At 45.9% G+C, this 12,414-nt stretch overlaps 1 protein-coding gene across 2 annotated transcripts in view; it reads left to right on the top strand.

Annotated features, from left to right (window-relative positions):
• Nucleotides 1–195: 195 nt before the first annotated feature.
• TSNAXIP1 (translin associated factor X interacting protein 1) overlaps nt 196–12,414 on the top strand; it is a 107,156-nt gene continuing 94,937 nt past the window's right edge. For both annotated transcript variants that reach the window (XM_014525229.2, XM_025216793.1), the window contains exon 1: nt 196–396. In XM_014525229.2, the coding sequence (XP_014380715.2) occupies nt 350–396 (47 nt within the window). In that variant the 5' untranslated portion in view covers nt 196–349. The remainder of the gene's footprint in view (nt 397–12,414) is intronic.

Raw genomic sequence — 12,414 nt, forward strand, 5'->3', positions numbered from 1 at the left:
CAGCGGGACTGAGCCGCCGCCGCCCGGCCCCTAGGAGTCACTCCCCGTGGGAAGGCTGAATCCCCGCCCACCTCCGCCTTCCCCGAGTACCACTGGGTAAAGTAAGACCAGTCTCCTTCAGTAGTCGTCTAGCTTGTGCTAAGTCTTCACTCTCCGCCCTGCCCACCTGTGCCCTTAGCAGCTCCCTGCGCTGGAGAACAGGCCAGGAAGTAGTTGGATGCTGGTGCCCACCTCACGGGACCTGCATCCGCTGCTCACCTCATCCCGGTTTGTGAAAACAAAATAGGCATCATCTCACCTGCCTGTGAGCAAGGCTGGGGGCCTGGGCTGTCCTGCGGAAGCACTGAAGATGCAGTCACTTGCTTTCACAGCGGATTTTGAAGAAGGGTGTGGACGGTGAGGTGCAGCATTGCCTATAACACAACACACGTTTTCCTCCAGTTAAAAAGAAACTAGAAGATTTAGTCATATGCCAGGGGCCTTGGGCTGGATTATTCAGTTTAAGATTGAAGCGAAAACAAATATTACTTTACTGGAATAAGTTAAAAACAAGCAAGTTAAAAAATAGGAGGGGCATTACCAGGAGACACTAGCAGACCGCAGAATTGCAGAGGAGAGGATAGGTTGGTTAATGGAACATCAGGACCATTAAAAAGGAGAAACGGTTATTAGCATGTGTGAAATGAAGAGTTTAGAAGGAATCGGGGAGATGATGATGAGCTATGAAATGATTTGATTCTCTCACTGCTGCCTGAGTAGAAATGCTGCTGCCACTGCTAGATAGTTGGTTTTAAACCTTGGGTGGGGCAGGAATCAAAAGGGGGGGGGGGGCAGCTGCATATTCTCCTCCTCCCATCTGCCCCTATTTGCTTCTGAGGCTGAACAACTTTATTAGAATGAGGAAACCAGTATCATCTCTAAATCTTTCATTCTCTTTGTTGGCTTCATAGCTTAAGCACTATGATGCCTGACCTTGGGCTGTATTTAAAGAAGTAGTACCCATTTTCATATTTTGCCTTCTCTTTTTCAAATGGACAAGTTTTAACAACTGTTAATACTTTGAGAGCGTTATTATCCAGATGATTCACAGTTTGTCCAAACCTGTTGGCCATGAGAGAGACATTATCCAATTGATGTCCCTGAATTATCAAATCCCAAAGGTATAAACCCAGTAGGTTTAGGATTCTTCTTATCAAGATCCTCTCCCTTTTCTCAGGCCATAACATAAGCGCTAGTAGGATACTATAGCAATTCATCTGTGTTTGGCATTGGCTGTTGCCTCCAGGTTCTGCATACTTTGGTCAGCCTAACCTTGTTGGTGCTGGGACACATCCAGTAACAACAGGTAAAGTTGCACAGTATCTTTCCTCATTCAGCCATAGGTCACAACCTGGGTAAGCTTCAGCTGCATTCTGGTATTTAAAGGATAAACCCTCATGTTTCATACAAATGGCATCTTTCAACTTGACATTCTTGAAGCAGGGCCACTTAGTATAAAAGTTGGCAGTTTTATTTTGCTGTGTTGCCCCATGAACAGGGATGGGGGTGGTGTGGATGCTAAAGTGCATGGTTGATAGTCCAAGGGTTGCAAGTTTGAGGCTATAGTAGAAGTGCTCATGGCGCAATCCTGTCATATTCCAATGAATCTACAAATTTTGCTATGTACTTTGTCACAACACACAGGATCAACACCAGATTCTGTGGGAAATGGGCAAGGGCTACCGCACCAAGGATGGGTGCAGCAAAAGAAGCTGGTCCAAAGAAAGGATCTGAGAGTTGCAACACTCAATGTGGGGAGTATGACAGGAAGAGGTGGAGAAGTGGCGTTCTTGTTGGAAAGGAAGAAAGTACATATTGCGTGTGTGCAGGAAACTGAGAGAGATTGGTGGAGGATTTATAGCAGTGGAGACAGAAGAAATGGAGTCAAGATGATCCTGTGCAAAGAACTGAAGGACAAAGTGTTGGAAGTTGAAAGGAAGAACAACAGGATTGTGAGATTGAAACGACAATGGAGGCCTACTGATGAGCATGATGAGCATGTATGTCCCACAAATAGGGAATCCAGTAGAGAAGGAGAACTGGAAAAAGGTGGATGAGATGATGCAACAGGTTCCAGACAGTGAAATAGTGGTGGGGGAGACCTCAATGGATAGGTTGGGCGAAGTAGAAATTGCTACATGGGGGACATATATTCAGAGACCTCAATGCAGAGGGGGAAAGGATAGTAGATTTTGCAGTATCTTACTGTCTCGCAATTTCAAATACATTCCTCCAAAAATGAGAAGAACATCTGATCATGTACAAGAGTGGACTTAGAGAAACTCAAGTGGATTATTTGCTAGTGAGGAAATGGGGTTGGAAAGAGGTGAAAGACTGTAAGGTGATCCCAGGATGGTAGTCATGGGCATGAAGGTGAAAGCTGTAAGATAATTTTCTCAACTCCTTGATATTTAGTAAGTGCTGGAGGTTGCAGCAGGAAAAGGAAACTAAGAGAGGCCTTCAGAACAGGAGTGTTGGAAGAAATAGGTTGAAGAAATAGAAAACCCTGAAAGTTAGTGGCAACAGGTGGTGGATAAGATCAAGAAAAAAATCTGAGGAGCGCCATCTGGAAAGATGCCCATCAGGAAGGAAACATAGTGGTGAAATGAGGAAGTCCAGAAAGAGGTACGGGAGAAAAAGGAGAAGTGTAAGAAATGGAAAGATACAGGGGACCCTCTGGACTTTGAAGTATACAAAGTAGAGAGGAAGAGTGCAAAGAGGACTGTTGTTAAGGCCAAAAACACTGCAACGGACGATATGTATAAAAGGCTATAAACAAAACAGGGACAGAAGGAAGTGTACAGGAATGCTAAGAGAAGAGAGATTGATGAGAGATGTAACGTGAGAATGATCAAGGACGAGTCTGGGAGACTGGTGGCGAACGAAGAAGAGATTAAGGACAGGTAGAACTATTTTGAAGATCTGATGAACAAAGAGAACCCAAGAAGTTCGCAAGCAAATGCCACAGAAAACCAAGGCATGGTGACTGACATCAGCAGAATGGAGGTGAAAAGAGCATTGAACAAAATGAAGAATGGTAAAGCAACAGGACCTGATGATATACCAGTGGAAGTTTAGAAAGTCTTGGGGGAAGAAGGAATCAATATATTGTGTAAGCTGTTTAAAGAGATATTTGCAATGGAGAAGATGCCAGATGAATGGAGAGGGAGTGTGTTGGTGGCAATATTCAAGCAGAAAAGTAATGTCCAAGATTGTGGCAACTGTCAGGGAGTCAAATTGATGTCTCACACTTTGAAAGCATGGGAAAGATTGGTGGAGAATCGGTTAAGGACTAAAAGAGTGGTGGAGAATCAGCTAAGGACTGAGATAGTCATTGGAGAAGGCCAGTACAGATTCATGCTGGGGAGAAGTATCATGGATCTGGTTTTTGCAATAAAACAGATGATGGAAAAATACAGAAAAGGTGATAAAGATATCCATTTCATTTGTATTGATATGGAGAAAGCCTACGATCATGTACCCAAGGAGGAAATATGGAAGTGTCTGAGAGTTAAGGAGGTGCCAGAGAAATATGCCAGAACCGTCAAGGACATGTATTGGAAATGTACATTGAAAGTGAGGAGCAGTTCAAGAGAGAGAGAGTTTTGAGGTGAAGGTGGGCATACATTAAGGGTCAGCTTTGAGCCTGTTCCTGTTTGCAATCACGATGGATATGTTTACTGAACAAGTAAGAAGGAGACCACCCTGGAACATGATGGTTGCAGATGATGTGGTCATTTGTAACGAGAGTCTAGAGGAAGTGTAAACTGGATTGGACCAATGGAGAGAAGTGCTAGAGGGAAGAGCAATGAAGATTAGTCTATCCAAAACTGACTATATACACTGTGATTTCTCTGAGGTACTTGATGCTGGAAATTTGATAATCAATGAAAAACACTTTAAAAAGGCTGACAAATTCAATAGGCCTGTGCGAAGTGTTAACTATTCAATTCGGATTCGGCCAATTCAGAGGGACAGTGATTTGATTTGGTGATTCAAGTTTCTGTTCTGATTTGATTCGGCCGAACTGGATTCAGAGATTCAGCCATAGACTATAATTGGGAATCACTAAAATACCTATAATTTTGTCATTTTTTGCCAATTTGGATTAACACAGCAGGGATGGTAGACCCTTATGAGGGCATGAAGCCTGCTGAGTCCCAAGGAGATAGGTGCAGGTGTTTCTGTGAAAGTGCTGCTCAACCTGTTGAAAGCAAAACTCATATCACTTGTGTGTATTAAGGGGTGTAAATTGTAGCCGTGTTGGTCTAAGGACATAGGCAGACAAGGCTCTTTGGGTCAATCTGATATCTTTTATTAGACCAACTGAATAGTTGGAGAAATATTTCTTAGCAAGCTTTCAGGTTTAAAAACCCTTCATCAGGCTGAGGAAGCATCTGCAGTTGGTGTGAATGGAATGAATAGTAAAGAAGCCTAGAGGCTGGGCTGCAGGCAAGAAAGCCAGTCAGTGAAAATGTAAATTGAGGTGTCAGGGGGTGAAAGACAGGATGGGGGCGCAGGGATGTAGCAGGTAAAAGTGGAGAGGGGCCTGGGGAGTCAGATGTCAGGCAAGTTGTAGTGTGTCCAAATTCTAATGTCCATATTGAGTCCATGAGTTTTTATATCCAGTAGATTTATGAAGTGAGGTGTTTAGGCTTGTCTGTGAAAAGTAGTTTGGAAATTCAAACAAGCACCGAACCTTGCTAACCTCATTACCAGAACCAACCTTCCTACAGCCCAAAACAAACCAAATGGATCCAGACCATACCATGACAAGAAATGCAAAACCTACCAACGTATCTCCAATACCCCCACAATTACTACACCCCACAACAGAAACATCACCATTCCTGGATCTTACAGCTGCACCTCCAGAAATGTTATCTCTCTCATCCAGTGCACCAAATGCCCCGATGGAAAATATGTAGGAGAGACCAAACAACAATTGTACAATAGAATGAATGTACACTGGACATTATTATAAAGACAGGAACACCCAATTACCAGTGAGGGCACATTTCTCATAAGAAAACTGCTCTCCAGTCTCTCAGTCCTGATCCTCAAAGGGAATTTACAAAACACCTTTTGTAGACAAGCCTACAAACTTCACTTCATAAATCTACTGGATATAAAAACTCATGGACTCAATATAGACATTAGAATTTTGACACACTACAACTTGCCTGACATCTGACTCCCCAGGCACCTCTCCACTTTTACCTGCTACATCCCTGCGCCCCCATCCTGTCTTTCACCCCCTGACACCTCAATTTACATTTTCACTGACTGGCTTTCTTGCCTGCAGCCCAGCCTCTAGGCTTCTTTACTATTCATTCCATTCACACCAACTGCAGATGCTTCCTCAGCCTGATGAAGGGTTTTTAAACCTGAAAGCTTGCTAAGAAATATTTCTCCAAACTGCTCTCTTGACCTCTGATCATACGTATGGCTCTCCTCTGGATTCTCTCAAGCTTCTCCACATCCTTTTTGAAGCGTGGAGCCCAGAAATGGATGCAATACTCCATCTGCGGCCTCATTAAGGCTGAATAAAGCAGAAAGGTGACATCTTGGGTCTTGGTTGAGATGCATCAGTAGATGCAAGGCAGGATTTTATTTGCTTTGCCAGGTACGGCATCACATTGGTGGCTCATATTCATTGTGTGGTCAGTCATTACCCCCAAGTTTTTTTTTGGTCATGGTGCTAAGATAAAGCCAGAGATTTCAAACAGAAATCTGTAATTAGAGGTGCGCTGATATATCTGTCCATATTGGATCGGCACCGATAAAAGAAAAATTGACATTATCAGCAAGGGGCTGCCCAGCCAGGGCAGGGCACTGGACATAACCATGGGCAACTCATCCGGGGGGGCAGTAGCGGGGCAGCTCCCTGCCTCTGCACACAACCATGGGGGTCATGTGCCTCCCAGATTTGTGCACAGGGTAAGGGCGGGCTGCCTGCTGTGGGCTCGGGGCTGGGGGTTGTGCCGGCCTCTTCCAAGTAGAGGGGCTGGGCCGGGGCTGAACTCAGGGAAGGTGGCGGCAGCACTGGGAGAGGGGGCTATGGGGAATTTTTGGGTGGCTATAGCCCACCACGTAGCCCCCTCTCCAAGCACTGCCATTCACCCCAAGCACAGCCCTGATCTAGTCTCCACTGGAAAGAGGCCAGTGCGATCCCCAGCCCCAAGCCTGCATCAGACAGCCTGCCCTCACCCTGTGCACAAATCAGGGGGGCACATGCCTCCCCTGGGGAGGGGGGGTGTAGCTGCAGGAAGCCACTCCTCCTCCCCACCCTCCCATGCCCCCTGGACAAACTGTGGCTCTGTCCTGCACCCTGCCCCAACTATGTCTAAACCATCCAATATTTTGTCTGAGCTGCATGAAGAAATACTTTTCACTTGTTTACTTATTAATTCAAATTGTAGATAAATATTCTAAAATCAGAGGAGACTTACAAGGGGAGCCCCACATTTACTAGAGTGAGACTGTCTTGCCTGCTGCTGTTGGAAAGTGGCAGATTCTAAGCTCTCAGGATTCAAAATCTGCCCTTCCTCTATACTAGTCTGACACCCATCTTTTCTGCCTTGGGGAAAGGCACATCCCCAATAAACATTTCATTGGCCTCAACTTTTCCTTTGGCCCCTGGAAATTCAGGGACTTGATAATCAAGCTACACTGCTTGAAGTAGCCCAGGTGAAGGTGGCTTCTGACCCCAGAAAGGAAACACACTCAGGTGTACTTCTGGTTCCAGCAAGGAGAGGTCCAAAGGAGCAACCAAGCCATCAGTGCTTGGAGCTACAGCACTGAAAGTTACATATTCAAGACCAAAGACATCAGCATTGACAGTGCTGGCTACAGGCCCAGCAGGGGCTTGTCAGTGTTGGAGCTCTTGCTGCCAATGTCTTGATCCCTGCCTTAGATTGCTTCCCATTGGGACCAGAAACTTTGTGTAGTCTGCTTTAGATGGCAAGCAGTATATCCACACCACACAAATTAGACTGGACATCACATTCTTTTCTCTTCAAATTTGAGGCATGGTAGGCAAAGCACTGGTGGCAAAGAAAGGTAGGCTGTAATATTGCTACAGTAGGCCCTGGATCATAGATTCATAGATGTTAGGGTCGGAAGGGACCTCAATAGATCGTCGAGTCCGACCCCCTGCATAGGCAGGGAAGAGGGCCGGGGTTAGATGACCCCAGCTAGATGCCTATCTAACCTTCTCTTGAAGACCCCCAGGGTAGGGGAGAGCACCACCTCCCTTGGGAGCCCATTCCAGACCTTGACCACTAACTGTGAAGAAGTTCTTCCTAATGTCTAGTCTAAATCTGCTCTCTGCTAGCTTATGGTCATTATTTCTTGTAACCCCCGGGGGCGCCTTGGTGAGTAAAACCTCCCCAATTCCCTTCTGTGCCCCCATGATGAACTTATAGGCAGCCACAAGGTCGCCTCTCAACCTTCTCTTGCAGAGGCTGAAGAGGTCCAGGTGCCCTAGTCTCTCCTCATAGGGCTTGGCCTGCAAACCCTTAACCATACGAGTGGCCCTTCTCTGGCCACATGGTGACCCCTGCTGACCCACATGTTGTCCACTAGTTCAACAGTCCTGCCTATGTGCACTGCACGCTCTCTGATAATATACTGACCCTCAGATATAGTATACGGGAAGTACAGAATCATGCAATACAAGCTGATTCTTAACAGAACTCTTGTTATTACATTACAAATAATCAAATGTTCTTAAAACTGAAAAAGCGATGGTTACAAATGATAGTGTAATTAAAACCTGGAAGGTTACAAATGATTAAAATGATTAGAAACCAAGAAGAATTTCAAACAACATTATATTTACCCAAATCCAAGACAACCCTGAATTAAAGACTACCACCCCAATAATTAAATTCTATACATGGAAAATTTATAAATTTGTTATCCTTTTCCATGTATAGAATCTAATTACTAGAGAGTTGTCTTAAATTTGGCCCCCCCCACCACTGCATCAGAGCAGGCAGCAGGGGGGAGTAGGTGCGTGGGGAGGTCAAGCAGCTTGTCTCTTGCTTGCTTTCCTCCCACCATTTGATCCCCTGCTTCCTGCTCCCCACCACCACAGCCTCAGGCCCCTCATTCCCCACCCCTCCACAGCATCTGTTCCCTCTTTCCCCTCCCTCCACAGCCTCTACCCTTCCTGCTCCTCTCTCCACTCCCCCCCCTAGCCCCTTACCTTTGCTGCGTGCTAGTAGGATGCATCCCCATTGCAGACTGGAGCACAGAGGGTCCTTTAATTGGAAAGTGATTTGCTTGTATTTTTGTTCTATTTAAGTTGGATATTGGAGGACTGGGCTGTGGCTATGGGTAAAGTATGGAGGTCACACAGGCACCTGTGGGACATCCAGCATAAAGCCTTGCTGGGTTCAGGGATCCAGAACCGGGACAGAGGGCAGCCTTGCCTGGGTCAGGGACCAAGGGGGCTGGAAGCAAGACAGGGCTTGGGGCCCAGAGCCCATGAGTGCAATACAGGGCTGGGGCCCACAAGCTAAGATCCAGGGTAGTGAACCTGAACTGAGGGGCTCAATGAGAATGAAAGGGCCAAGGTCAGGAAGGATGAAGCCCAGACAAAGGTTTGAGGCCTGAAGGGTCAAGGGCTGTGTTGGGGCCAGGGGTCCCCTCAGAATTAATACCAAGTAACACCTGAAAGGCATGGGCATGGCTGTGGGGGAGGTTGGAGGCCACAATTAACCATCCTAAGGGGATCTAGTGCCTGAGGGCAAGACCTGTGCCAGTTGGACATGTGAAGCACTGACAGTTGAGGGACTGAGGTTCACTCTGGGACCCTGGGGCATTATAAGATTCATCAAGGCATAGCAGGCAAGGTAAAAAAGGGGAGGGTACCCTAAGGAGCCAGAGTGGGTCAGGAATCACTTGGCTACCAGGTGGCATCATGGCTGTCTTCATGGCCAGACCTTGCTATACTTACCCAAGTTTCAGAGACTAACTCCTGAAAGCAAGGGTATCTGTCATCTGGAGATAGTTCCCTCTGCCTGAACAAAATGTCAGTGCAAGAGGAACACCTTCTGAGAATACAGCTGTCATTTTATTAGCCAATAAATAATTTGAAACTGCATTACCCTATACAGGTTTCCCTTGCTTTATGATGTACATGTGTTCCTGGAAAATAGTGCATAACTTGAATTCGCATAAAGGGAACCCACTTTACAATGAAACAAATAGGGATACGTTCCAAGTCCTAGACTGTACTGGCCCCCACACCCATTTCTACCACTTTTACATGACAGTTTTGGTAATCATCAACAGCAGACAGTACTCACAAGCACAGGACACTATCATAATGGGGATGGCAACTACAGAAACATGTCACAGACAACGAGCGAGGAGTACAGATCCAGACGGGACTATATTTTGGTGTGCGTCACAATGCACCATACAAAGCAGCTGACTATGGGCTTCCACCAATTGCATAAGCGTGAATTTACCTCGCATATAACGAATTTTTGGTATAAAAGGGTCATTGTGTAAGAGCCAATTTGAACATACAGAACCCACGTAAATTGAGGGAAACCCGTATATGGAAAATAGATCTACTAAAAATTCCTAATTTTGTCCATTTTTCACCTTTACCCTACTTCCCATTTTCTCACCTACCATGAGAGAATGTTACAAGTTCCTTAAATGTATCTCTTAGCTTGTCTGCTTGACATAACACAGACTAACTTGGCCTAGCTTATGCTTATCTACTCCTATAAGATATCCTAGCACTTACTACAGTCTATACCAGGAGTAAGCAAAATATGACCTGCAGACCAGATCCAGCTCTCCAAGGGATTCTATTCAGCCCACAGTGGGTCCCTTGGCTCTGCCTGGCCCAGGCATGGGGGATAGCCCAGGCTGTGGTATATGCGGCTGGTCCTGCTGCCCCCAGGCACACGGCCTGGCAGCCCCCATGTTGGCAGCTTACTCTGCCCGACTGCTGCTGCCAGAGCTGACCACACTGTTCGGGCACCTCAGCTTGTCCACCCTGCCCATCTTGCTCCTGCTTGCCACTCCGCACCTACCTGCGGCCCTGTCCCATCCACTCAGCTGAGTACACCCTGCCCACAGGGGTCCCAAGCTGCTCTCCATGGAGACCCTTCCCACCCACCCACCTGCTTTCTCTGTCTGGCTTCCCCAGCAGTGGTTGTAAGATGGACAGGCCCAGGGCTGGACAGGATCAACTACCCTTCACCCCACCCCACCCCACCCCACCCCTGCAGTGGGCTGAGTCAGCACCCCAGCCCCCAACTCACCAACACTTCTTAAATGGCTTTCCAGCCCAAATAATTGTCCACCCCTGGTCTACACATTACCAGGTCTTTCAGAATGTCCCCACCTATGCTTATAGTGATAGGTAGCCATCCTAAGGGCTAAACTGCTTCATTACACATAAGTAGACAATTAATTCTATCGCACTGCACTACCAGCTGGTAAATGCACCTCCCATATTGTCCATAATTAATCTAGGACCCAAATGACTTCTTCAGCTTATCTCTGACATATGCTTGCATCTGAAAGCTGCAAGGCTAGTATATAAAGCAGATCCAGGGGCAGATCCATGGGGGTGCAGTAATAATCAGCTGCCATTTCAGTGTTACAGATGCAGTGATGGCCTTGTGAACACAGTCTTTTTTTCTAGATTTTATCAGTGTAAGTACATTTCCTTCAATTAAAGTTCCACCTGTAACTATATCTAGGAAGGGAGCTTGGCTGAACCAATTATTGTTTTGAATAGTGTGGATTTTTAAATGGCAATTATGGACTACCTTTATGTTTCCACAGACTTGCAGGTTATCCCATATACATCTACTAAATGTCACAGCAAAGACATGTTGTGATAATAAGCAATCATAAAGTGACCTGATTTTTTGCATTTTGCCCCAGGGACCATACTATGTAAATAAGGTAATAATGAGATGTGAATTAATCTCCAGGGTCACAGGAGGAGGAGTCAATTGATTCATGAGCTATTTGTGCACTATTTAACTGTACATTTACAGTTGCAAGGAGTTTATAAAGCTGTTACTAGAATCATGTAGCCTTGAAAGAACATAAATATTAATATTTTTAAATTTCCTGAAAAATTAAGTGAGATTGTGATTGAAATGGAAAAGAAACATCTGCAGATTTTAAGCAGTATTTGGTAAATGATCCTAGAAAAAAATGCTAAAAAATCTCTCATGAATATGAGAATCAAAACCACTTGCTTCCCTATTTTCACTCTTTTTTGGAACAAGGTAACTAACAGAATATCAACCAATTTTAATTCTACCAGAATTTTGTAAATAATAGGGCTGTGTGAAGCTTCAGTCCCTGATTTGATTTGGTGGAGATTCGGCCTGATTCGGTGACCAAATATCTGAATCAAATCCAAGGACCCTTTAATCTCTCTGAATTGAATCGGAACCCTCCAAATCAATTTGGAAAGATTCAGAGATTTGGACATAAGAGACAGCTTTAAATGTTTTTTCTACATATCTCTAGGTAGCAGGGGCCCATGAATGCTGCGATGCTGTGGTGCATAAAGCACGGGGGCGCTCCCTGGCACGCTTGGCAGCAGACCTGGAAGTGGACCAGAAGCACTTTGTGCCCCTCCGCACCTCCCCAGCTCGGTGACTGGTGCCTCCTGGGTCTGCTGGGGGCACCCAGGGTCCCCCTGCAGCCAATTGCAGAGCCAGGGAGGCATGGGGGGGCCCCCAGTACTTCTGGTCCACTTCTGGGTCCACCGCTGAGCATATGGAGGCTCCGCCTCCCCCCGCCACCCTCCCGTGGGATGCTCCATGTGCCCCAGCATCACATCGATCATGAGCCGCACCTGCTACCTCAAGGTATGTAGAAAAAGCTTTTAAAGTTGTGTCTATGTCCAAATCGCTGTTCTGCAAATCAGCATTGAATCTTCAGATTCAGATTTGGCCAAATCAAATAAGGGACAGTGATCTGAATCAATTAATCGAATCACTGTCCCTGATTCAGGCCAAATCCGAATCGAATAGGGCCCACTTCACACACCCCTAGTAAATAACTATTCAGTAAGTTCATAAAGTTTGTAGAATGGGTGAAAACCTGGAGATGCAAGGAGACTGCAAAACCCAGGAAGACGTTAACGTTAGATGAAACTAAATCTAAGAAATTGTAAAACAAGAAATTGTTTTTTAGATATATTGGGAGTAAAAGGAAGGCCCAGGGAGGAATAGGACCCCTGCTAAATGGGCAGAAACAATTGGTGACGGACAGAGGGGACAAGGCTGAACTCCTCAACGAGTTCTTTGCCTCAGTGTTCCTAAGTGAGGGGCACGACAAGTCTCTCACTGGGGTTGTAGAGAGGCAGCAGCAAGG

Source organism: Alligator sinensis, unplaced genomic scaffold (genome assembly GCF_000455745.1).
Source record: "Alligator sinensis unplaced genomic scaffold, ASM45574v1 scaffold1317_1, whole genome shotgun sequence".
Classification (NCBI taxonomy): Eukaryota; Metazoa; Chordata; order Crocodylia; family Alligatoridae; genus Alligator; species Alligator sinensis.